Below are 24,050 nucleotides of genomic sequence, written 5' to 3' on the forward strand. Positions count from 1 at the left end.
GTCAAAGATCCATAGAGAAGAATGGGCAATACTAGTGTGTGGGACAGGTGGATTTTGATGATGAGGGTGACGTTTGTCTTCTTCCAGATGCACCAATGGAGGTAGGCGAATGCTGACACCGATTGACAGCTGTTGAATCCACTTTCTTTTCCTGCACCAGAGAGCCAAGGTATTTGAATTGTTAGATTTACATGCCTTCAAGATACACGGTGGCTGGCGATCCACCAGTAGTAAGGACTTCTGTCTTCTCAGCACTGATCTTGAGGCCATATGGTTGAGCATATTGGACAACGTTGCATAGGATGTCTGTAGCCTTGTAATGCGTGAACATCAAGTCAGTTGAAGATTGGTCATCGGCGAACTCGATTCCACGGCGGCGGCCGTTGAAGGTCCTGCGCATAATTGCATCGATTATGAGGTTGAAGAACCGACTGGATGGGCGAACCCACACACACTAACAAATATCCTTTAGAGGACAAAGAGCAGGTCCACTGTTCCACGGCCAGGACAAAATCCACAATGTTGGTCCTACATCCAAAGTCTGGCTAGTGGATGGACAATGAACTGGCATGGTGCAATCGCCCAATAGTTGAAGCACACCCTCCAGTTACTTCTTTATATGGAAAATAATACAAATGCATTCCTTTTGGTTTGTTTAACATGTCACAGTTAAAATGCTCTATACTGCTGAAAACGGTCTGTTTCGTTAGGATTTGGGGTTTCTTGTGATGCCAGTCAATACAAGCTGATTTTTCAGGTATTTACATACCCGAGGGCAAAATTTTGTAACTTCCTTGAAATCAATATGGTGGTATAATAGCTACACATTTTCATTACACTCTTTGTATATGACCACTTTCAGAGGAGCGCAGCCCGTTCTCATTCCCGAGGCGTAATATAATGACGATCTGGCGTTCCCGAGGAACACAAAAGGTGACCGTCCCCATTCTTATGCTACGCGCCGGGTTATGGATGAAATCCAGTAGGATGATGCTCCCGCGGTAACACAGATTCCAGCCATGTATTCCAGCCCTAACCCTCACCTTATCCCTAACCTGAACCAGCACTTTAATGACGTTACATAGTGTTTTCCAAGCGATTTAAGTAAAATGAATGTACATGTATAGATTCATTTCAAACGGTTGTCATGTTTCCTCATTTTTTCAATCTCGTAATCTAGTGACGTGTTGGGTGCCCGGAAGCGTAATATATCGATGCTTTGGGGGTGAGAACACGTTGTATCCGAAGCCGAAGTTAATGACGCTGTGTGGGATCATGTTGACAGAGGAAAAAAGACCGCCAACATCCAAAGAAGAGCTCTGAACATCCTTCAAATATTCCTGAAGACTACTCAAAGAAATGACAAGTCATCTACCTCAGAGAATTCCGTCTGTGTTGAAGAATAAGGCGGTCATATCAAATACTGTATTTCAATTTAATAAACTGCTGAACCCATTTTCAATTTGCCTGACAACAAATAAAGAAATGAGAGGTGACTCAAGACTTTTACACACTCCGACATCCACACACATTAATACTCTGACGCAGTTCTTTTTAAATACAAGCCAAACTAAAGCAGGTCATGGTTGAACCCGAACCTTGAACTTTGACCTCAGCTGCTGTGTTTTTTCAGGAGGGGGCTCACGGATGAGGAAAGAGTCTCAACTATTTAAACAGAAAAGATTACACATGAGATAAATTCTCTTTTATTAATCTCATTTAACAATGCACATAAACATTATGTATGTTATGTTTTGCCAGTCATAATACAGTTATTAATCACAGAAATGTTTTATACACTACAGCTGACCATTTTGGATCTTGTAACATGTAAACATGGTCATAGGTGGCCGAATATATAGTAGAAATAATCAAAGTTAAAGTAAAACAATATGTAAAATATGAAAAGGTTAATGGCAGAACTCGACAGGATGTCTTCATAAGATAGTCGATGCTATTTTTTTTTTTTTTTTTTTGCTATTTTAACATTTATGGGGAAACACAATCACTCACTTTCTTAAGTAGCCCTGATACAATGACACCGCATTCACCCTATGGTTATAGCCAGCAGCAGGTTAGCTTCGCTTAAATTAATTTGACATTAATCTGCAAAAAAACCCCAAACCTCTAAACAAGTTTTATGTAAGGCTTTCGAACAAACAACTCTTATCTTGTGGCTCACTCTCACAGCTCACTTTGCAATCATCTCTGCTCTTACCAAGTAGCTCTTTTTTAGCAACAACAACAAGAGATAAGCACCCATTAAAAACAGGAACAGCAGAGTGATAAGCGCCAAGAGGAACAGGCTTTTTAACACACGCAGAGAACATTTAGCAGCCAGAAATGTCTCCCAGGAGTTGGTAGAGACACAACAATGATGGTGGTAGTATCCACAGTCCCCTGGCTCAGCAGTTCAGTAGTTATTTCTGGACTACTGAACAACTGAAATGATTTAAATGAGTTAGACCAAACCCACTTTTAGAAGTTGGCCTTCATTTTCATTCAAGTGTTGGGACTAAATCATAGCTGTGAAGGTAACACAATGACAAAGTGTCCACAGACAGACACACACTTTGCAATAGTTTCTCCTACAGTAGGGATCACCAGAACCAGATTTAGCCTTGATGTGACGCACTGCCAGGTCAATGGACTCTGTGCTGAGGCAAGAAAAGCCATCCAGCAATTACTAAAAGCTCAACAGTTAAGTAACTTTTTAGCCCATTTTCTGTCTTTGTGCTGTGTTGTACCTGACTGCTAATTATTCACTTATAAGCCTTTACAGTACATAAATATAACGCTGTCAATCTTCTCATCTGATTCAACAAGAGGAAGTAAAAAACTGCTGCTATCCAAAACCATTTTTTCTAAAAGAACAACAGAAATGAGGAAATGCTTACAGCTATTAAAAAAATGCAACTACACAAACAAACAGGAAAAAAACACCTGATAGAAATCAGCTAAAAATTAAAAAAAAGCATGTTGCAAAAGTTTCGTGGTTTCATCTTGCAGCAAAACTGCAAACGACTGTTTTGTTTTCTCGGTTTCTTTCCAACAACCTCGGCTGAAACGTAAGAGCGTGAGGGCCGGAAGTGTCCGGTGTAAAATTCCCCTGCTCCGCGTGCAGCCTCTGGGCCCCTGCAGGTGTAGGTGTAGTGTGTCTGATTTCAGGCCTCCACTGCTGCAGGTGAAGGTGTAGTGTGTAAAATTCCACTGGGTGCTGCCACTAGGGAACACCTTTCAGCTGTGGGCAGGTCTCGTGATCGCGCCCTCACTTTGACCTAAGCTGCACCTCACTGTTGAAAAGATCCGGCAGCAAGCTGGGTTTGTTGGGAGGCGGGGGGACAAACACTGTGTTTAAAAAGAAAAAGCAACCTGAAACCATGGAGTCAGGACACAGAACCGGATGAGAGAAGGAGCAGGGCCGTTTCCATGGCATCCAGTTTTGTTTTTCCAAAATGGCTTTAATATGAGGCACTCCCTAGAGGGGAGCAGGGAGTGCTCCTACGCTGTAGGTGGGTAAACATCACTGGGATGTTTGAGGTATCCAGAGGGGGGTGCACTTGGAGTGTTTAGAAGTTGCCATCAAACAAAACCAATGGTTACCGATAATATCCCCATCCATGTTTTCAAACAAGCTTGCATGTTTAGACAAGCCATCCGGTAATTAAAAAAAAAAAAAAAGAGGTGATTTGCATGCTCTGTTGTCACACGTTCAGTGTGGAAAGAGCTCAGCTCACAAAAAGACGCAGTGCAGGAACGGCTTCCTGCAATGTGTCCGTTCACACAGCTCAGTGTTTAGAAACGTCCACACACGGCTGTGAGATCCAAATGCAGTCTCCTCACCGACATTTGGGAATGTTGCAAGAAAATGTAAGTGAAGTGAAGTGAATGAGCATGTGAGTTTAAAACAGGCACAATAAACAAAATTGTAGTTTGGGTTGCTCAGTGGATATGGAACCAATTCACTCACATTGCACTGTTTGGTTCATTTTCTAGTCTGTCTCTCACAGCCTGCAGGGAAAGCACCTATCAGCTGTTTGTGGCCAGCAGTCACTATAGTGCACGTAAGCCCAGGTGAAAGCTGTATATGAATGAAATAATATCATATCATGTAACATCCAGCTTCCTTGCAGTAGCCCTTTATCAGAAATCATATCAAACCCAGAGCAAATCAAAAGCATCTCTATTACACAAAGAAAAGATCAGCATGAGAGCATTTTCCAAAAAGAAAATGCTTCGTTCTAAGGTGAAAACATAATCCCCCAAAAGCCCTGAAGTCTTAGACCGAAGCTACTGGCTATTATTCCCAAGGTGATTCACAGGCTTTCCTTGATGATCTCGTTTGAGAATCTTCTTTTTTGGGATCTCACTGAGGTTGAAAGGACGAGAGACGCTCGAGGGATTGTCCTTACGAGACGCGATGCAGTCCTTGATGGCTTCTTTAATAACCTGCAGGGAGGGGGACAAAGTCCATATTGTAATCTCATATGGAACAAATGCTGCTACATTAAATTCAAAGAGCGATATTTAAAAAAGGTTAAAAAGTTCAGATAAATATAATGTTGGATGAATTTTGAATAACATCATGCTGGAAGGTAGATTTCCATATATTTGTATGGCTACCATACTTTCCTGAAATCTAATACACGTTGAGTCATTCAGAAAAAAAGCTGCTCTTCAACACAGCAGCACTTTGAATTAAAGGGTCATTATTTAAATGGTCGAGTAAGATCTCGTAAAACATTTAACGTCAGCGCCACACTGCAACCAAGTGACATGGAAGGTACAACATGAAGATATGTGAGCCACATAAAAAGAATAAAACCCAAATAGCAGAGGGAGTAATGTCTGATGAGCCAGTAAGGAGTACAAAATATAGTAGAGTAAAAGCAGCATGACACGTAAATACTTGAAAGATGTAAAAGTACATTAAAATTCAGCAAAGTTCTATAGCAGTGGGGGAATCATATTTTGGGGGGCTGGTGCCACCCCATGCCCACCTTCTGGATACGCCCCTGACAAGTGTAGAGTTAGTATTTAACCCAATTATTTGGGAAACATCATCATTTAGTAATTAGTTAATATTTGTCAATTAATAAATGATCCAAAGTTAGTGGATTACATAGGCTTAGGTTTATTACCGATTTATGTTCACTAATCATTTCATCCCCCCAACTGTGTAAACCTGTATGAGGTTCTCACTACACATCCCCAGAGCTCAGCTGGTGACACTTTAACGATGTAAAAACGAGTAAGTCCAGGAAATTTCTGTCTTGCACTTTCATATGAATCAGTGTCGGTGGGCAGATTTGTTTTATATTAACCATGAATGACAGAGGTTTTATCAGTACGTTTCCAAATATTAGCGCTGCTGGCTAACTGGGCTCAAAATGCTGGAGCCTAGCATCGGAACATATCTTGAGTGGCAGCGTAAGTCTGTCTGCATCACCTGACCACCCAGTGAAATCAAAGAGGCTGAACCCTTACTCAACATAGTTACTCAGAAGTTAGCAAGTGAAAGTCAGCCTGACGTCACATAAATGACACACCTTTAGAGAATTAGTTTAGGCCTGTACCATCCGGTTTTGACTGCGATGAAATTTCTAATGTTGCACAATCAAAATGTGAGTAGACTCAATCCAAAATTTCCCCTCTGACAACACTAAGAATGAACAGCTGAGGAAATGAAGGAACAGCAGTTGGCCAATAACAAACCTGTTCATGAATCACTTAATCTACCGATGCCTGTAAGCCTTATGAAAACATCCACAGTGATAGGCTCAACAGGTAACACTGTGCTACACCAGTTTTGCAGCAGCGCTAAACTGACCTCCAGGTTGTTGAGAGTGTTGAACTCCATCAGGTCATGAAGCTGGATGAAAGCTTCGTTGGAGTATTGGAAGTTGAAGGTGGAGTATGGTGTCTCGGTGTCGTCAAAAATGTCAAAATCGGCCAGCTCCTTCTCCTTCTCAGTCTCCCTGGCAACGCCTGATATTTAACAACAACAAGAGTTGGGGCACTTTTCAGTTCAACCATGTATGTAATACTGTTCATTGCTGAACTGATACCGGATGTAATAGTTATGGTATACTGCGATTCTTCTCCGTTTGAGTGCAAAACCATAAACAGACTCTGTTTATCTGAATGGATGACCTATTTAATGTAAAGGACGTGCAGTGGAGATGAGGTGATAGTGTTTGTTTGCATGGCTTCTGATATATGACCTGTTTATACATATGGTCCGCCTACTGAGGCGAGAGATTTCCTTCTAGCACCTGACTCCCCCAGGAACCATATTTCACTTGGGTCATAAAAAAGACGGAATTCGTAGTTTACTGTAAGCACACACATACTCAAAGGGAGGATGGGAAGATGGTTTCTATTGGGGTCACTCAGAGGAGGTGCCTAACATCTGGCTGCTGACTGAATATGGTCAATTTCCCCCAGTCCAGCTTTGACGAAGAGATGCCTCATGTGCCACAACAGTGAAATTTTACCCCCACATAACCTCCACATACAGTCATACTTACCAGGCGCTTTGAATTTCCTGAAGTTGATGTTGACGAGGACAAAGTGGATGACCGTCGGGCAGTTCTTTTCACCGCTCTTTGGTTTGAAGACGTAGCATTCCTTCAGACCTTCACGGTCAAAGACTTTGGGGTCGATCTTGGGGAATGGCAGCTTGTTCATTCTAGCCCATTTCTCAGCGAGGAGAAGCTCCTGTGAGATGCAAATCCTGTTAGACTTGCTGTTTACATGAATCATTTATGACCACAAAAAGTCCCGTTTTACCTTGAACGGAGGGCTTGAGTCACTCGGTCGAGCTGAAAAGTCAAAGGAGATGATGAGGTCGACGCCGCGCTGCGAGCGCAGGATAAGGGGGTAGGGAAGGTTGTAGGTCAGGCCGCTGTCTACTACGTGGATCTTCTTGCTCTTCACATCCAGAGGCTCGTAGATTCGATCGAACTCATCGGGATCTGAGCAATGATAAATTTTATTCTTCCTGACTCACCGAGCAAATTGTTTCGTTTGGTACTTGTCCTTTACTGGAAGTAGGACCGCATATTTGTTTTCATACATTTACAAATACAAATATTATTTGAATTAAACAACTTAAAGTGACCGTTTAAGCCACGACTTCCCTCAGCTGTGAACTGTGAAGCTTTCATTAAATTTATTTCTATAGACAGAGATGTGTGATATTTTCAGCAACCAAAGATATTTGTGCAGTTTTCCAAAATAGTTTTCACTGCATTAACATACACATTTATTAAACTGTGATCAATGTATTATTCTTGCCTGTGACAGCATCCACCTCCTCTTCAGGTGTCATAGCGTGTGTTATCTCAAGTAATGGAGAGAATGGCATGTTGGTGTTCAGGTTCAGGCCCAACATGAAGTTATGCACCTGGAAAATGATGACAAGGAAGGATTAGGACAGCGAGCGATGCAAGGCTGTTGTAACTACTAACGCAGGAAGACTCGACTCACGCATACCTGTATGCATAATGTATTGAATATATTCGTGTACCTTTCCAGCACGACCCTCCCTTGTGTTGAACAAAGCAGAGTCGCCCAAGACTGACGTGAACATACGCTGAACCCAGCTGGCCTGAGCGGTGCGATGAAACTCCTCCTCTGCCTCCTGGTTTTCTGTCCCACCTAAAAACCAAAGTAACCCCAGGTGGAATATGCAGAGGTGGTTAATCTAATGCATAATGTCCACAAAAGTAATTAAAAACAGATACATTTCAACAAAATACATGATTTTGCATTGTTGCATAAATGTGCTAAAACTGTGTTAACATGTTGCACGAAAAGTACAAAAACATTTTTTTTATGGGTATTGATTCATTCCAAATCTGGAATTGTTTTAAATGTTCTTGTACGCACGACATCAATTGAAATTTATTGATGCAGTGCCAATCAAGGTGCTTTTCACTGTAACATAAAGACCCTACAATTTTAGAGAGAACACCAACAATCAGCACTGTCCGCTTGGCGACAGTGGGAAGGAAGAACTCCATTTTACAGAAGCTGCTCCCTGAGCTTGGTTCTGACGTGCTCAGAGAGGGGCAGCGGGAAAGATTTCAGACCTGTTTTTCTTTTGTTTTGCACTTTTGTATTGTTAAACCCAAGACTGACAGCATGACAAGCATTCTTTCCACCATTCAAAAGAAAATGAAACCCAGTAGAAAAATCCGTCATTAATGTGTCAGAGCAGCAAATATTCAATAAGCTGAAATATGTAAAGGAATATGGACACTTAAGATGCTTGTAGGCAATTTAAAAAAAACTATCACAACATCTTTCTTATCTAGTTTTATTTCATCTTCAGTGTCACTTGAAACAAACACTGTTGTTGGTTTTGTTTGTACCCTTATAATCCACCCACCCATTCTCTCTCCGCCTCTTCCTCTTTGTCTATATATAGCTGTTTCTAAAAATTCACTCAGGGCGTAGTGCAAACACTTCTTCAAGAAGGAAGAAAAGGCAATTACGTGAATATTTACATAAATGTTTGGCTTCAATCATCAAAGTCAGACCCTGAATAAAAACAAAATAAATAAAAACAATGCAAACTCTGGCTGTTGGATAGCGGCAGAAAAGCACGCCGATCAGCACTTTATCGCGATCTGACCTCGGCAGCTGCTCCCATGCAGTTGCAAAACACCGACAAAATTTGCACCATTACCACAAACTTTCACAACGTCTCAAGGGGTTCAACTTTTGCTCAAACATTTCAATGTGTCAACCAGTGTGCTGAACCTAATTTTTTCTCCATCAAAAGGAACGCCGAGTTCACCTTTGCGTGGCTCGTCGTCGTCCAGGGTGTCTTCTCCAACGATGTGCTGTGGTTTGATCTGCTCTGTAGGACACGAGGCAACATTTGTTAATTTGATTCATATACACGGCAAAACTGCATCTAAACTTTTGTTTAATCATGCAACTTTACAGAACTTAAGTCAAACAAAGAAAGACCTGACACAAGCGAGCACCTGTTACTAATGCATTCTTTAGTAAGGTGGAGACGCTTTTGCACAACCAACACATTGTGAGAGTGCGTCTCAATGTAAAAGGTCACCCTAACATGTGCATTCAAGCAAACCGAGTCATCTCACCAGGCAAAAGAACCTGATGCCTTTCCGCTGTTGCGTTAACATTACATAAACACTCAAAGAATCCCATGATAAATAGTGAGAAAAAAATGAGGTTGGGAATACCTGCTAGGTGTGAGAAAATAATTCTAAACAAAACAAATTCAAGTGTGACACATGACTGTGACAATAGGCTCTCAGACATGACTGAACGCCTGTGTCAGTGGGAGACTGCGCTGTGGAAGTTATTTCAGCAGCAGATGCTCATACCAAAACAAAGAGATTATCTAAAAAATGAAAACATAAACTAATGCAAAGTAGCCAGCTAACCATGACTAAAAGCACCAATTTCAGATTACGTTCAGTAAATCTGTATAAAATAAGTAGCGTGTTTTCCTCACTTTTAGGCTCACTTAAAATCCTTTAATTTTCTCAAAAATCGACAGTGCTTATAATCCGCTACGAAGCTGCACCACTTGACGGATTGTCGGAGCATTACGGCTGCCGTAGTCAGGAGCCTCGCGGAGGAATCTGGGTCCTAAACTCTGCTTCAGGTCCCAAAGTCAATCGAACACTGCAGCATCACTGAGAGTTAAAAACTGTCTAAATTCTTTCATCTTTAATAAAATGATCAGCGTTGCTGCTCTACCAGGTGTAATAATTAAGTTTAACATCCAGGCATCCATGAAAACAGAATTTATTACATTTAACAGAGTTAGAAGTTAGCAGGAAGTTAGCTCGCTAGCTTCCACCTAAACATGATATAGCATGTTCTGACTGAGAGATTTCTGAAAAATTCAAACGTACAGCTCTGCTATCACTTCCAACATAAATGAAGACAGAAAACTAAACAGCAGTGACGTTTGTAGGGTTACTGAAGTTTGGCTAGCTGCTATATAATGATGTGCTACGTGATCGCTAGCGACACAGCTATGTTAGCATAGCATAAACACAGTGAAGCTGGAGGTTGAACGCTAACTTTTTTCCACTCGATTAAAGTTAACATGAGGGTTCCTGATGGTTAGGGACAAATGCAATCGCATGGCAGGATGCTGTAAACGGACCAAACATCAGTCAGGAGAACAACTGAGATAATCCATCCACAATACGAGGTTAGTCATTAATATACTGCTACAACATGGGAATAGAGCAGCTGCAGAGAATTCAACATTAATGAATCAATGGTACAGAAGTGGAGGAAGCAAGAAGAATGAGCTGAGTAAAGTTTGACTTATCTGACTGTTTTGTTTTGATTAATGCGCCTTCTGGTCCGAAAAATACGTCACATATACTGTGTGGACGATTTGTATTTCATTTCTACATGGAAGCTTATGCTTTTAAAATAAGAAATAACATTTCGATTCTTATCGTTTCTCGAGTACTCCAATTTTTACTTCTTTTATAATACTTGATTTAAAATAAGTGCTTGGAATGTGCACATCTACAATTAAAATTTTGTCTGCTGACTAAACCCATTTATTTGACGCCCTCTGATCGGCAGATGAATCTGCCTTGCGGCAAAATTATCGGGTCACTTTCTGGGTTTTTTAGCACTTGTATTGTTCAGTCCAAACAAACAGAATGAAAAATATTACCTAACTCCTCCTCCATGGTGCTGCCACCAGCTCTGTCCTTGACCCCTAGCACTCTGTTGAACAGAATTGAGAAGGCACTTCCCCACACACCTAAAAAAAAACATAAAAAACATGTCAGGTTTGAATCTTGTATCTATTGTATCTACTTGTACCTGTTGCTCCTGAACGCTTCAGATCAGAAAACCTCTGAAATGTCTGCTTTTATAGATGTGCTCACATTCGTTGACCCTTTTATTTCCTCGGGAAGCAATAAGGGAAGCTTGTAAGTCCTGTGGAAAACCTTTCTTTTTTGTATGACTGCAGATGAAAACATGTTTCTCACCCATCAGAAAATGAAGAGGGTTTTCCTCGTACTTCTTCACAACAGTTCCCATGAAGAACTTGCTTCCAAATAGGTCAGGGGTCATGAAGGTGCCATACTTTGCCATCCCAATTTCATACGGGCTAAACTCCACCCAGTCTGCAGGTTGAAATCCCAGTGTTATGGTCACAATAAGGAACACACAATAGTAATACTGCATTGCATAATTGCATTGTGCACTCTGACACAGGCTACATTGTTGGATAAAAATGTCATGCATGGAAATAAACCTTACATATACTTGACAATGCCTTGCTTACAATTAACAGAACCAGCTGCCAAACAATTAATACTGTCCCTGCGTCACGCTGCCAACACATCCGATGGGAATTTGACACAGTTTACACAGTTTGCTGCCCTTTAAGAGATGGCCATCTTTAAGTCACCGCTCAGGGATAACACTTCCCAACGTCAACAGGAAAAAAAACATGTTTGCTTTGCATGTCTGCACATGTCAAAGTCGCACGCTCGCCCACACACCATCTCTCTCGCAAAAAGACGTCGTCAAAGATTAACACACAGTTCTCATTTTGAGCTACTGGTCATCAACAGTAGGCACAACTTCCCTTTCCTGTCAAAACACTCTCAGTTTATTATATCACTGACTTCACATTATATTGGAACATTCCTGTCAGAATCTGGTCCATGTTGGTGAGACTGCAAGAGATGATTTCCAAGGTTTTACAGAAATGATGCCACCGTTCTCCTTTTCTACTCAAAGATGCCTGAACATGGGTACGTTCTGGCCGTAAAGGGATGTGCATGGATGAATACTCCAAGAGTTTCTTGAGAATGTCTGTGGAGTGATTCTCGGTATTACAATAATCTTTCTCTGAGCTTGAACCTGTCTGGGCATTCTGCTCTGAACTCGCTCATCAACAGGATGCTTCTATTTGCATTTACTGGATGGGTGTTGTTTTCCTATTGCTTTTTGGAGCCAAAACCAAAACTAATTTTGTGCCCCGGGGCCCACAAACCCCGCTTTGAAACAGACTCGGGAGAGGAGAGACTCTTCATGGCGTGTTTATACACCAACCTGATGTAACATGTCGTTATGACATATTGGTAACTGCTTTTACAGACACGTATTCGCCCATAAATAGCCACTGAAGGGAACACAGACATACAAATGGACGCATACTCTCACGGTGACACTACTCAGACCTCGGAAACCTCAACAATCGCAGCTTATTTCACATCTCGCTTCAGTTGGCAGCCAGGAATTTTCTACTGAAATTGTCATTGGAGATTTTAGATGAGCAGATAAAAGAGAAAAACAAGTTTTATCTTACTTTCAATCTTACTTTTAAAGATCTGATAAACGACTGATGATGGAAAACACGTAAATCTAGACTGGCAGCAGGTTTGGCCTTGCCCTTATGCGTATCAAAGTGCCACTGAACAATATATTCATTTTTTATAAACCTGCTGTAACAAACGACGTGGATGTAGTCGGTTTCCTACACACTCACACACTGAGATGCCGTGAAGAAGGCTGTCTGTGTATGTCATTGTTTCCTGCCTGTGTGGACCGCTGAATGTATTTATTGTTAAAATAGCCGAAAGGCAGTTTGTAATCCAAAACTCAGCCGCCCACGACAATTTAGATTTGTGAAGAGAAGCACAAACATTTCCTCGATAAACAGTTTGACGGCGTGATGGAATTCGGTGAACGCGGATAGGAAGAGTTTGTTCTTGCTAAGCATCAGAAAAGTCTAAACTTGAAAGCGAAACATGATCAGAATATTTATTTTCACAGTTTTATTTAGAAGAATTTCAGTGTTTCAGGAAGTTTTCTGTAATACTAGTAGAGAGTGTATATTCAGAGATGAGTCCAAGATTGCGTGGGAGCTATATTAGAATTTAGGAAGTACTGTACAACATTTTGTACTGTACAAACTCCCACGTCACTGACCACAGGGCTTTCATTAGATGACAGCCAACCACATCTTGCCACATGTTCTTTATGGTAGCAGACAGGGATTATATGGAAATGTACCGCTCACTTATTTTGCATGTGGCTTCAGTCATCGTATCATGTACTCATGATATATGGATATGCAAAATATTGTTTTGAAGGATTTAGGATACATAATGTAACGTATGACACCTGCAGGTGTCAAACAGAAGAGACATATTTACCTGCAAACATGAGCTCAGAAACATCCGGTTTGACATGCAGACATGTGAAAAGAGGAAGCGGACACTGGGCTTGGTTTATTTTCTCCTGGATGTCGCTTAGCTTGATGCCCATTCTCTTGTAGGAGAGAACACTCAGTGTTAATCATCTGAACACCAAGTTTTACACGTCAGTCATAAGATTCAGATTTCTATCTCAATATGACTGCACAGTTATGTGACACTAAAAGAAGAACGATAAACTCGGATGGCAGTTCGAAGAAAAGAGAAGAAGTGGCAGATGGATTTAAAGGGAAGGAACTGACTAACTTACTGGTAAAAAAAAATCAGACATGGGAATATGGAGTGTTGTCAGCATTAAAACAAAGAGCACATACGAGGTTCTTACCGAGGGTATAAGTGTCTCTCCTATGAGCATACCAAAGATATCTGCAAAAGTAACCGGCTGTCCTGAAGCCTTTTTGGTCCACAGGGCCTGGATATAGTGGGTGATGTGCTGGGGCATCAACAGCCTAAGTGGGTTACTGCTAACTCTCTTCATCAACTCACTGTTGATGTCCTTCGGGCCCTTATTTGGAAAGTCAGGGTTGGAGTAGAGAGTTGACATGTACCTGCAGGAGTAAAGAGGGAGGAAGTTAACACAGATGCCATGTCAGTTAATACATGTTTTAACAATATACCTCTTTATGAGGTTTATGCAGGTACTTTACTTGTAAGGAAGTTAAATCCACTAAGTCGTGGAGACAGAAATAAGCCAGAGGTGCCTGCTTGAAGACTTCATACCAGCAGGGGAAGGGTGGAAAGTTTGCCAGAGCAGGGAGGAGCAACACCGAGGAAGAATTAGGAAATAAAACGAGAGAGAAACGTAGCAGTGGCAAAAAATGTGTAAAAATGAAAAGGTGTCTTTAGAAATAGGTCAGACAGAGGCAGGGTGCAAAGGAAACAAAGAGGAGGTGAAATAAAAACAGACCATGTGGATCCAGAGAGGCCAGCAATATATGTGGTACAGTCGAGGACCCCGGACTCAAACAGGGCCTTCATAACGCCCGAAAACCCCACCATGGCGCGGAAACCGCCTCCTGACCCGGCTATTGCTATCACTGGCACCTGTAAAATACACACACACACACACACACACACACACACACACACACACACACACACACACACACACACACACACACAGTAACAGTCATAAAAGGAAGAAGACAGGGCCATGCTTACTCACACCTTTGTTACAGAGTAAATGACAGCAGCTATGAGTCTCAACTTCATTCTTTCATCTTGAGTAATTTCCTTTTGCCGTCTCTATGGGCAGCAGCTTGCTGATTGCATCATGGCTTTGCAGCGTTTTCTGACTGGTAGATTTGCAGCTTTTCAAAACTGCAATTGTGCAACATTGCTTCTTTTTCCAGTCTGCATGGTCATTTCTGAATTACAAAGTCACTGTGGAGGAATTGTTGTGGCACGGTGGAAGGCATGGAACTGGATATCTCATTCCTCTGGAGCTTCCGTCACATGTTAGAAACATGAACAGACGTGGCCCTAAGGCATCGAGCCAAAACCACACCACTGGGAAAGCTAGTGCAGCTCAGAGTATTGGAGCTGTATGAGGCTTGTCTTTTACTTCCTGGTGTGAGAATTGTTGAGGTGTTATTTTAAATTTGAGAATGCAGCGTGTCAAAAGCTGCACCACGGTCATGAATTTAGAAAGCCAGCAGATCTGAAAGTCAGCACCAAGCACGAATACCCTCCCTAAAGTCAGCACACTCACCACGCTTTGTGCTATTTGGTACTAATGAAACCGACCTCAAGGGAGGTAACAATTGCACAATGAGTCCAGATTTCACATCCATCATTCCTATCAGCCAAAAATATATAATTGGAAATAGAATAGAATAGAATAGAATAGAATAATTCTTTAACTGTCCCACAAGGGGAAATTTGGTTGTGTCAGCAGAAAAAACACACACATATAAACAGAACAGGACACAGAACAGAAACACATTTTTTACATATTTACATAATGGATAATAGTTACCAAAGCAGAGTACTGTACAGTTATTAAAATTAGAGTACAGATAAGTGGCAAACCCAGGTTGTAGTGTGCAAACAGAGCAGGATACTGAAAGATGTTTAAATAGTTAAGAATATTTAGAATAACTGGAAATGTGCAGATTGTGCGTTGTACCTGTGCATTAAAAAGTAGACATGTAACTTCCAATAAGTTAGTGTATATATGAACTGAGAAAAGTAATGTGCAAGTTATGACAGTAGAACTTGTTACAGCACTGATGTAAACATCTATGTTTGTTGGGAGCAGTTTTGATTGTACAGTCTAACGGCTGCAGGGAGAAAATGTCATCTTACAGCAGAACACTGTAGAGTAGGGCTGTGCGATATGACCAAAATCTCATATCCCGATATAAGAATTCTATCGTCCCGGTAACGATATAAATCACAAAAATGTAACATTTTCTGTAAGTTCTGTGAATCTCGGGCAGCTCGACTTGCATGAAGTGTTTCCAGCTGCGCGTCATGTAGCTGGAGTCGAGTGTTTTAACCGATGCATGAAACGATACATTTTTAGACATAAGTTGTAACAGCCGCCGTTTTCTTTGTGAGTGTTTATTACACGGCGTGCTGCGGGGAAAAGCCTGTTCTAACGTCTAAGGTCTATTTTTTAGCACCTGGCGGCTCTTTTTTAATTCTCATCCGTAAATAATCTGCATACTCTTTCACGTGATTCCATTTATTTTGAAAAGTCTCAACAGGATCTTGAGCTTTATTGTGAAAGGTTTATGTGGAACATACACAAGCGGACACGCGATGGTTTTACCGTCGTTGTTGCTAACCACAACGCATAAAAACAGTCGCTTGTTCGTCTGTAGTGTGGTTATATTAAATATAAGAGAAAGAGAGAACTTTAAGAAATTAATATAGCCACTACAGTGAGCATCAAAACGATGAACAAATATTGCCGTAAACAGTTTATTTTGCGACACCACGAAACAAACGATAGCGTAAAATGAAACATAGACGTTTTTATATCGCCATCCGATATATATCATTATATCGAACAGCCCTACTGTAGAGATCCCTTGAACGGCAGTTCTCTGAGCCAAAATGACTGGTCGGATTGCTTTGAGTTGATGGGAAGCCAACAGTAACTCAATAACCAGTCGTTACAACCAGTATGTGCAGAAGAGCATCTGCTTATAGACAACACGTGAAATCTTGAAGCAGATGGGGTATAACAGCAGAAGACCACACTGAGTGCCACTTCTGTCAGATAAGAACCGAAAACTGAAGCTACAATTCAAATGGGATTATCAAAATTGTGGGGTGCCCCAGGGCTCAATCCTTGGCCCTCTTCTTTCTCCATTATACCTGCTCCCTTTGGGGTCTATTTTTAGAAAACACGAAATATCCTTTCACTGCTACGCAGACGACTGCCAAATTGATTTGTCTTTAGCACCAAATGGCCCAGGCTCCATCCAAATCCTTTTGAACTGCCTCGAAGATGTCAAAGCTTGGATGGCTCTGAACTTTTTGAGTTTCAATGAGAGTAAAACGGACTTAGAGGCATTATAATGTTAATAATTTCCATTTATGTTTTGAGCTTGCCCCTCCCCATAAGACACTCAGTATAGCAATGTCTTTATGCAGCTCGATCATCCAGGTAAGTAAATCCCAAAAGGTTGATTCTGTTCATCTGGACGTAGCGTTTTCAGTGGGAGAAACGTTTTGTCATCCGAGTGTCTCAGAAGCGAAAACGCTTGTGATCCTGTATGTGACAGGAGTATCGAAACATTTGAGACACATTTCTAAACACTGTGTCTCTGTGGCTTTTAAACCGCAAAACACACTGCACCAAAAATTGGTCCACCCCAAGGATTGGTTCCCCTGACACAAACAGAGTAATGCAGTGTACGCTGTTAAGTACCAGGCATGATTTATACATCGAGGAAACCAAGGAGGCCATTTAGGTGAAAAGGGAAAGACCATCTCTGAATCGAGGAGGGGGGCCTAAGGGTACATTTCACCATTGTACAGTGCTGTGATTGCAGCCATTTCTCAACTCTCTGTGAATGGTACTCAAGGCCATTGATCGGTGGTTGTTGATCAATGGTGATGACAATTTGCATATTAATGATCAAGAAATTGACCTCCCAGCCCATTGTTCCTTCAGTGGGTGGTTTCAGTCATTATGCAAATGTACTGTTTATAAGGTTGAGGAAACCTGCAGTCAGCTGAGACTGAAGAAGTCACCTGGATGAGTAACCAAACATTTCTCCCACTGAAAACGTCCAGATGAACAGGATCACCTTTTGGGACTCAGTATAGCGTGTACACAGTGCTGAAAGTAAACCAGAGCATTCAGACTGACACTGAGACTGTGGTGGGTGCAGATTTTGAAGCATCATTAAGCTCCAAACAATTCGCTGCCATAATGAAAAATATGATCAAAGTAACTATATAACAGCTTCACTTCATTCCAAAAGGTTTTTTTGCACACAAATGATCAAGACTAAACATCAGGTTATTCCACAGTTCAGCACCGACACTGTTTTACTTTTAGCAAAGTTTGCATGTAAAATGTGTGTTAAAAGGACTTTGATCCACACCTCTTCTGGGTGACAAGGATCCTCAGTGCGTAGCAGCTTCTTGATGCCGAGCATCACCTTTTCTCGACGGGCTTCTCTAAATTGCTTCTCCTTGTCACAAAGGGTGTGGCTGAACCGCAGGTCCAGGTTTGTACTGCAGATAAAAGCAACAAGAGGGAAGATCACCAAAGCAGTCCCAGGGAAGCAGCACCGGAAACACGTGTTTCAGTTTGTATTTAGAGGCCGAGATAGGCTGTGATCTCTTAATAACACTACTGATAATGCTGAAACTGATGGTGATGTGATTTGGGGGATATCTGATGGAGAACACAACCACAAATAGTCATGGCCTCAAGGAATTCATTACACACTCTTTTTTCACTGAATTTCCTCTCAAACATTCAATTTTTTCTTTGAAATCCTCCCACAATTGTGCAATCAAAATTCTCATTAATCTTATTGTTAGAATGACTCAGCTCACATTTGCTGAATCGTGCTGCACCTACTTTCTAGTTTTAACCTATGGTATGCTTCAGGGGAGTTTCTGCAGTTTCAAACCTGCAATAATTCTGAAGAGCTTAGTTTGATTTTAGGTTAAACAGTAAATGTTGCTGTGAAACAAAATAAAACTATTTGATTTTGAAGGTATTACATACCAGATCTCCAGTGACATCTCTAAGTGCACTTTGGTTGCCTGTCAAAATAATTAAATATGTGGTTATTATACATTATTTAATTGTGGTTGAGGGCAAGAAATAAACACAGAAACACAACTGATCCCTTTAAAGTCTCTTGGAAATACATATTGTACTTTTCTATTGTGATTTGTAACAAAAAAACCTTACAAGGTTACTTTGCTGATACTTTGTAGCCTCCATACTCGTTTAATGCGAAATCTGCCTCTGTGGCCATACACTGACACTTCTTTTAGGACATTAACAAAATATCAAATTAAAATATTAGGTCCTTATCTTCTTCCAGCAGCTTTTTTTCAGTTAAAGGGCTGATATGCTCTTCAAGGCAGTCTTTCTGTGGATCTCTGGACCACTTCCAACACTCACGCTGCTTGTAAATTACTCTATGGAAATTTAGCTATGTCTATATTCATGTGAAGAACATAGAGTTCAAAGTTGACCCGTAAGCGAACGTGAAGTCCTGCATCAAACTTTTTGTTTTCAAGCAGTTTAAGCTCAAAGAATCCAACTTTTTCGAGGTGCACAGAAGACACTTGTCTTTAGCTGTGCGCACAATTAAATTAGATTAGTGTAACAATGAAAGCTTTTAGTGCAAACTTCTGAGGCATGAGGAGCAGAAAATTGAGCCAGACTATGTTTTTTGCTCTACTTGCCACTTCATCCACTTCCATGTGGTCAGAACAAGACTTCTATAAAGTAATGTAGACATAGCAGCCGTGCTGAAAAAGATCTAGAGGCGCACAAGAAGATGACCCTAATTCAGATTGGGTTTTTTATGTTTTTAGACGAACCTCTTACATGATTGCTTATAACATAATGACGATAAATAATGAAAGTCGGACAAATTAACTTTCTTACTTTGCCAATGAGGAACACCTCCGTCTTTGTCTGGCCCACATTGAGTTTGGAGATTTCAAAGGATGCTGTCCCAAGCGTCTCATCCATCACGTAGTTGGCATCCATTAATGTTAACTGTTGGGCATAAACAACAGCAGTTTATACTCAAATAGAAATTGTGGCCGGTGTTCACGTCTTCCAACTGGCTAGTTTTGTCGATTAGTTAAACTGATTATGACTTAGACGTTATATGCCGATTGCCTTCACAAACATGGAAGGACCTCACCGACTTTGAGCGTAGTGCTGTAACAGCGTCGGACCAAATTGTGCCAACTGTAAACGGTGTTATTAGAAAGTAGAAACATTTAGAAACTATGGAAACTCAGCCTTGATGTGGCAGACCGCATAAAGTCACCGACCTTAGCAGTCGACTTTAAAAGTCACCTCATGACATGATTTTCCATTAGTCATGGATGTAAATATGTAGGCAGCTTGAGTAGCTTACCCCAAACTAACACTTGAGTCAGTCAAAGGCTAGATGTTAGGATAACATTAACATATCACCTCATGGCGAGCTACAAGTGTTAGGCTGTGTTTATGTGGGATTGCGCTCCATGACATCACTTCTTGTCATCCTGTGCTGCGCTCTGTTACAGTAAATGCAGGTCTAACCTCCAGAACGTTGTGCTGGTTGGGGTCTAATATGAAATGAAAGGTCTCGTTCCATTTTGGATTGATGTCGTTGTCTATGTGCTTGGTCCTCCTTCTGCTTTCAGGAGCCGTCGGGATGAAAATCTCCACATACGGGTCTGGAGTGTCCACTGGGCGCACAAACAAGTTCCACAGGGTTACTACACAGCCGAAAACCAACCTCAAAATAACCATCATCAAGTGCTTTTGTATTTCTTTTGCTGTAAATGTACATGGATTAGATTCCAACGATATGAAGGAAAGCATGGTAATATGTGACTGTAAGGCAAAAATGATATGAGCACTTACGCAGGTCGCCCAGCGCTCCCTTGGTGACGTTCTGAGCTCGAACTACAGTCACTGTGAATTTGTGAGAAAACTGCTGCTCCACCTGCAATTTGGACATTCAGAGTTCAGTCTCACTTCATTGCTTCATGAGAAAAAAATCACATCAGCCATGCTGAGAATGAAAAATGAACACATCCAGATGACACAGCCAAGCAGTTGGCTGCACTGCAGCATGACGTACACTGGTTCAGTGAAGTCTGGCGTGCCCCAAGTGAGAGCATCATTGAGAACATCTGGATTTTTTAGAACTCTCCAGTTAAGGATGCACTTCCCAGCTGTGTTCACACTGTGCTACGACAGCTTTCTCCTTATATTTTGACAGTACTGCTAAATTTGTAGCCCTTTCCCAAATACTGTGACTCTAATACATACTGATGAGCATTTAATGGGCCCGTACTGTAAACCATTTATATATTTTACAGCAACCCTTTCACCTCAGCTTCCCTTTTGCTACATTGTCGTATCCCTGAAAGTTTGGTCGCACACTGAAATGAAAGTTAAAGTATTGGATTCTGTTCAATACGACTACTTGAAGGTCCCAACAGTGTTCTTTGTCATTTCTAGATATCAGATATCTCCAATCTCACAGAATAGATTTTGTTTTGAATTTCTGTGTGTTGCAGTGCAGTTTGATATTGTGACTATTTAAGATTTCCTGTTTCTGGCAGCCTTTTACACACTTTAAAATTATTTTTAAAAACCCAAAAAGACAAATAGTTTTCAACGACATTTGCAAATCTCTAAAACAGGAAGTGCTGTGAGACTTTTTTGCGGCTTTAAAATAGCTCCCCTCTCACCCCTTCTTGTTGAAAGGGCTGCTTGTTCAGTTTTTCCTCTACAACACTGTGAGCTTAATTATTTTATGATTATGGTGCTAAATAAATGAAATTTACCTGGAATTACGTGATAAAAACTCAGACGTCACACTGATCAAATATTATGCATATTTTTCCTTTAAACCAACCCTTTCAAACTTGTCTTCCACCAAAATAGAAATGAAAATGGCCTTGACGTTGACACGCTCATTGTTATACTTATTGTTATACTATAGACCCAAGGCTGTGGCTTGCGATAAGAGGGAAATTTTTTAATACCAGTGAACTAAGAACTTCCACAGAATTATTTGTGTCACAGTTGATGCCAAAGGAATCTGTCCACTTTTGTTTTGGCCTCACTCTTATTTACAGTTATGTAAACACGCACTGTGTCGACACTCACAATTATATTGGAAGCCATTGTCATGTGAGGTGAGCAACTCGCAGGAAAGCCTTCGTCAAGATGTGAACTTTAGGTCAAGGGAACATATCTGTCACAAACTGCAGCACAGACAGCCTGAAATATGAAACAAAGAAGTGCAAACAAAGGGTTAGAGTTTGAACAGGCGGAAAAAAACATCATATTTAAACTGTGATGCAAACGACAACAAAATACTGGCATAATTACAGCTTTACTTTTAGCCAGAGATGCAACAAATGGACATATTATATGGCGTTATTTTTGTGCCACGTAAAAAGTTTGCAGGTGCAAGTGTTGCATTTTGTGTGTGTGTGTGGATAATAGCAAGCACTGAAATACATTTTTTGCACGCAGTAATGAATTTTGTTCACTCAAATTCAGCTTTTCTTCGGTCAAAATAAATTTCTCCTCAAAATGCAACACTTGCACCTGCAAATTCTTTTTACGTGCGCTCAGAATAGTGACACAAAAATAACGCCATAATATGACAGTATCTCTTAAAAGGGTGCCTTTCCTAAACAAAACACTTTTTTTTATAGTGCACTGGAATTTTTTAAAAACAAGTAGCTTCGCAAATACCAGTAAAGTCTTTTCTTTTACATCTTGGCAGGGGTAAAGGGAAGTGTGCTGAGCCACAAAATCCCGATAAGAGGACCGGGCCAATAGAAATGGTGTGTGTGTGTGTGTGTGTGTGTGTGTGTGTGTGTGTGTGTGTGTGTGTGTGTGTGTGTGTGTGTGTGTGTGTGTGTGTGTTCACCACAAGCGTATGTTAAGAGAACGAGAAAATATGACGGTAAAGGGAGGAGGGTCTTCCCTGAATAAATGCGGTTCGTTCAACATGCTGGACGACAAAATGTAAAGCTTAGTGCGCATTTGCAGAATAGGTGGCACGGTGGCTATTTTTAGCAACCCCAACTCTTTCTCTGTGATGTCTGAAAACCATATCTTGATAAGAAATTTGCATAGATATGTGCATGTCTATGTGTGCGAGTGTACAACTGATAGCATATGAAGGTCACCAGCCTTTTCTCTGCTGCTCACCAAAGTGTGTAATTACTGAGAGGACTGAGAGCACGTAGAGCGTCTGTGTGTTCACAGAAGCGGTCACGTACTTTGCATCAGTGGTCCAACTTCTGACGGTGCCAGTTCACGCTGCCCTTGTTCCGCTGCTGCATACAATAGGCGCATGCAGAGCTCTGCAAGTGTGCCAACTTCAGCAAAGCGCCGCGTGGCAGCACATTTTCATATGAGGATGCAGAACGTAAGAGAGACTTGCAGCAACGGACTATAATGCAAAACAGCTGCCGCAACTGTGGCTTTCAGCGGAGCACAGTCAGGATCCTCCTGAGGGAGTGTGCTCACCTGAGCCACACAAGGAGCAGGTCGAAGACTCACTTCAGTGAATCACTGTGCGTGTCTCCAGAGAAAGATTACGTCGAGGAGTCACTGCAATTTAATTCTTATACGGCTTAGAGGCTTCACGCAAAACTTATCATTAGGCACTGCTAAGAGGCTTTACATTATTCTTATTAGCCCGGCAGATTAAGGGCAGATCAAACAAGGATCGATGATGTTATGAGTGCGCTACATGCGATGCTGAGTAATGTTAGTCCTACTAAGGCAGTAAAGATGTGGTGGATACTATGAATTTGCACTTATATAAACATGACACATGATATAAAATATCTATGAAGGTAGTTCATAATAAACATGATAATAATCATTATTAAGTTCAGTTTTATTCAGTTTTACTTGTGTATCCCTGCAGTGATCGGTCCTATTTAAACTGGCCTGTGAGTTTCCTTGTCTTACGGCGTTGCGTAAAATGTAAGCCTTTGCTGTTTAACCCATTCGGAGCAAAGGCTCAGACCTCCTCCTTTAAACTGCGCCCACACCTGTTTGTTAAAACACAACAATGTGTCTAAAAAAGGAAAGGAAATATCCACGTACCTCAGCAGGCGCATGCTATCAGCTCACAGTAAATGTCTCATACTGTAACGCCAAAAGCTCAGGAGGTGGAGAGGAGGTGCTACCGTACCCGGCAGTGAGCGCTGTCGTAGCTTGTTACGTTCGCGTCGAGAGAGACAAAAAACTACCGGAAGACAATAAAAATACAGCGGGGTTCAAATGACCGCTGGATTTAAAGAGTGATGGTCAGGATTCTTTTAATAGGAAATTTCCGAGTAGCAGTCAGACTGTCTGTGACTCAGATTTTGAGACTTGAGCTAGAGCTCTCCAAATGTGCACGATGAGCAACCGCAAGGTGGCATCTGTGGCTGAAGCTCAAGAAAGTTTGTGAAAGAGACCAACTTCATTTTTTCTGTCTTTTACATTTTTCCGAAGATGTGCTTTGAGCCATGTGACTATTTACTGATTTAGGTGGTGATTCATTTAATCCAGTGAAATTCAATTCAAGGAAAAAAAGAGTTTTATATGTTCACTTT

General features: G+C 41.2%; 1 protein-coding gene across 1 annotated transcript; it reads right to left on the reverse strand.

The window, feature by feature from the left end:
* Nucleotides 1–1,690: 1,690 nt before the first annotated feature.
* Nucleotides 1,691–23,826, reverse strand: LOC146555939 (cytosolic phospholipase A2-like). The gene is made up of 19 exons (XM_085252883.1): nucleotides 23,557–23,826; nucleotides 21,589–21,702; nucleotides 20,332–20,413; nucleotides 20,005–20,153; nucleotides 19,354–19,467; nucleotides 18,457–18,494; nucleotides 17,822–17,954; nucleotides 14,164–14,300; nucleotides 13,582–13,804; nucleotides 13,197–13,311; nucleotides 11,016–11,153; nucleotides 10,694–10,783; nucleotides 8,807–8,869; nucleotides 7,532–7,662; nucleotides 7,300–7,408; nucleotides 6,793–6,977; nucleotides 6,531–6,720; nucleotides 5,831–5,988; nucleotides 1,691–4,449 (listed from the first exon to the last, which is right to left on the reverse strand). Exons 2-19 carry the CDS (start codon nucleotides 21,610–21,612, stop codon nucleotides 4,291–4,293), a joined length of 2,238 nt encoding a protein of 745 aa, XP_085109009.1. The 5' UTR covers nucleotides 21,613–21,702; nucleotides 23,557–23,826; the 3' UTR covers nucleotides 1,691–4,290.
* Nucleotides 23,827–24,050: the final 224 nt, after the last annotated feature.

The sequence above is a fragment of the Mchenga conophoros genome, linkage group LG17 (assembly GCF_057382185.1).
Source record: "Mchenga conophoros isolate Kocher_MC1m ecotype Shallow Benthic linkage group LG17, M_conophoros_male_GT1.1, whole genome shotgun sequence".
In the NCBI taxonomy this organism is placed as follows: domain Eukaryota; kingdom Metazoa; phylum Chordata; class Actinopteri; order Cichliformes; family Cichlidae; genus Mchenga; species Mchenga conophoros.

Bases quoted from the DNA above. Each gene is read 5' to 3' on its own strand.
- LOC146555939 (XM_085252883.1), bottom strand. From the start codon at position 21,612: ATGACAATGGCTTCCAATATAATT. The intron at 19,468-20,004 runs GTTAGACCTGCA...TATGCCCAACAG, and splicing joins ACCAGCACAACGTTCTGGAG to TTAACATTAATGGATGCCAA. The intron at 13,312-13,581 runs GTAAGAACCTCG...CTCTCCTACAAG, and splicing joins GAGAGACACTTATACCCTCG to AGAATGGGCATCAAGCTAAG.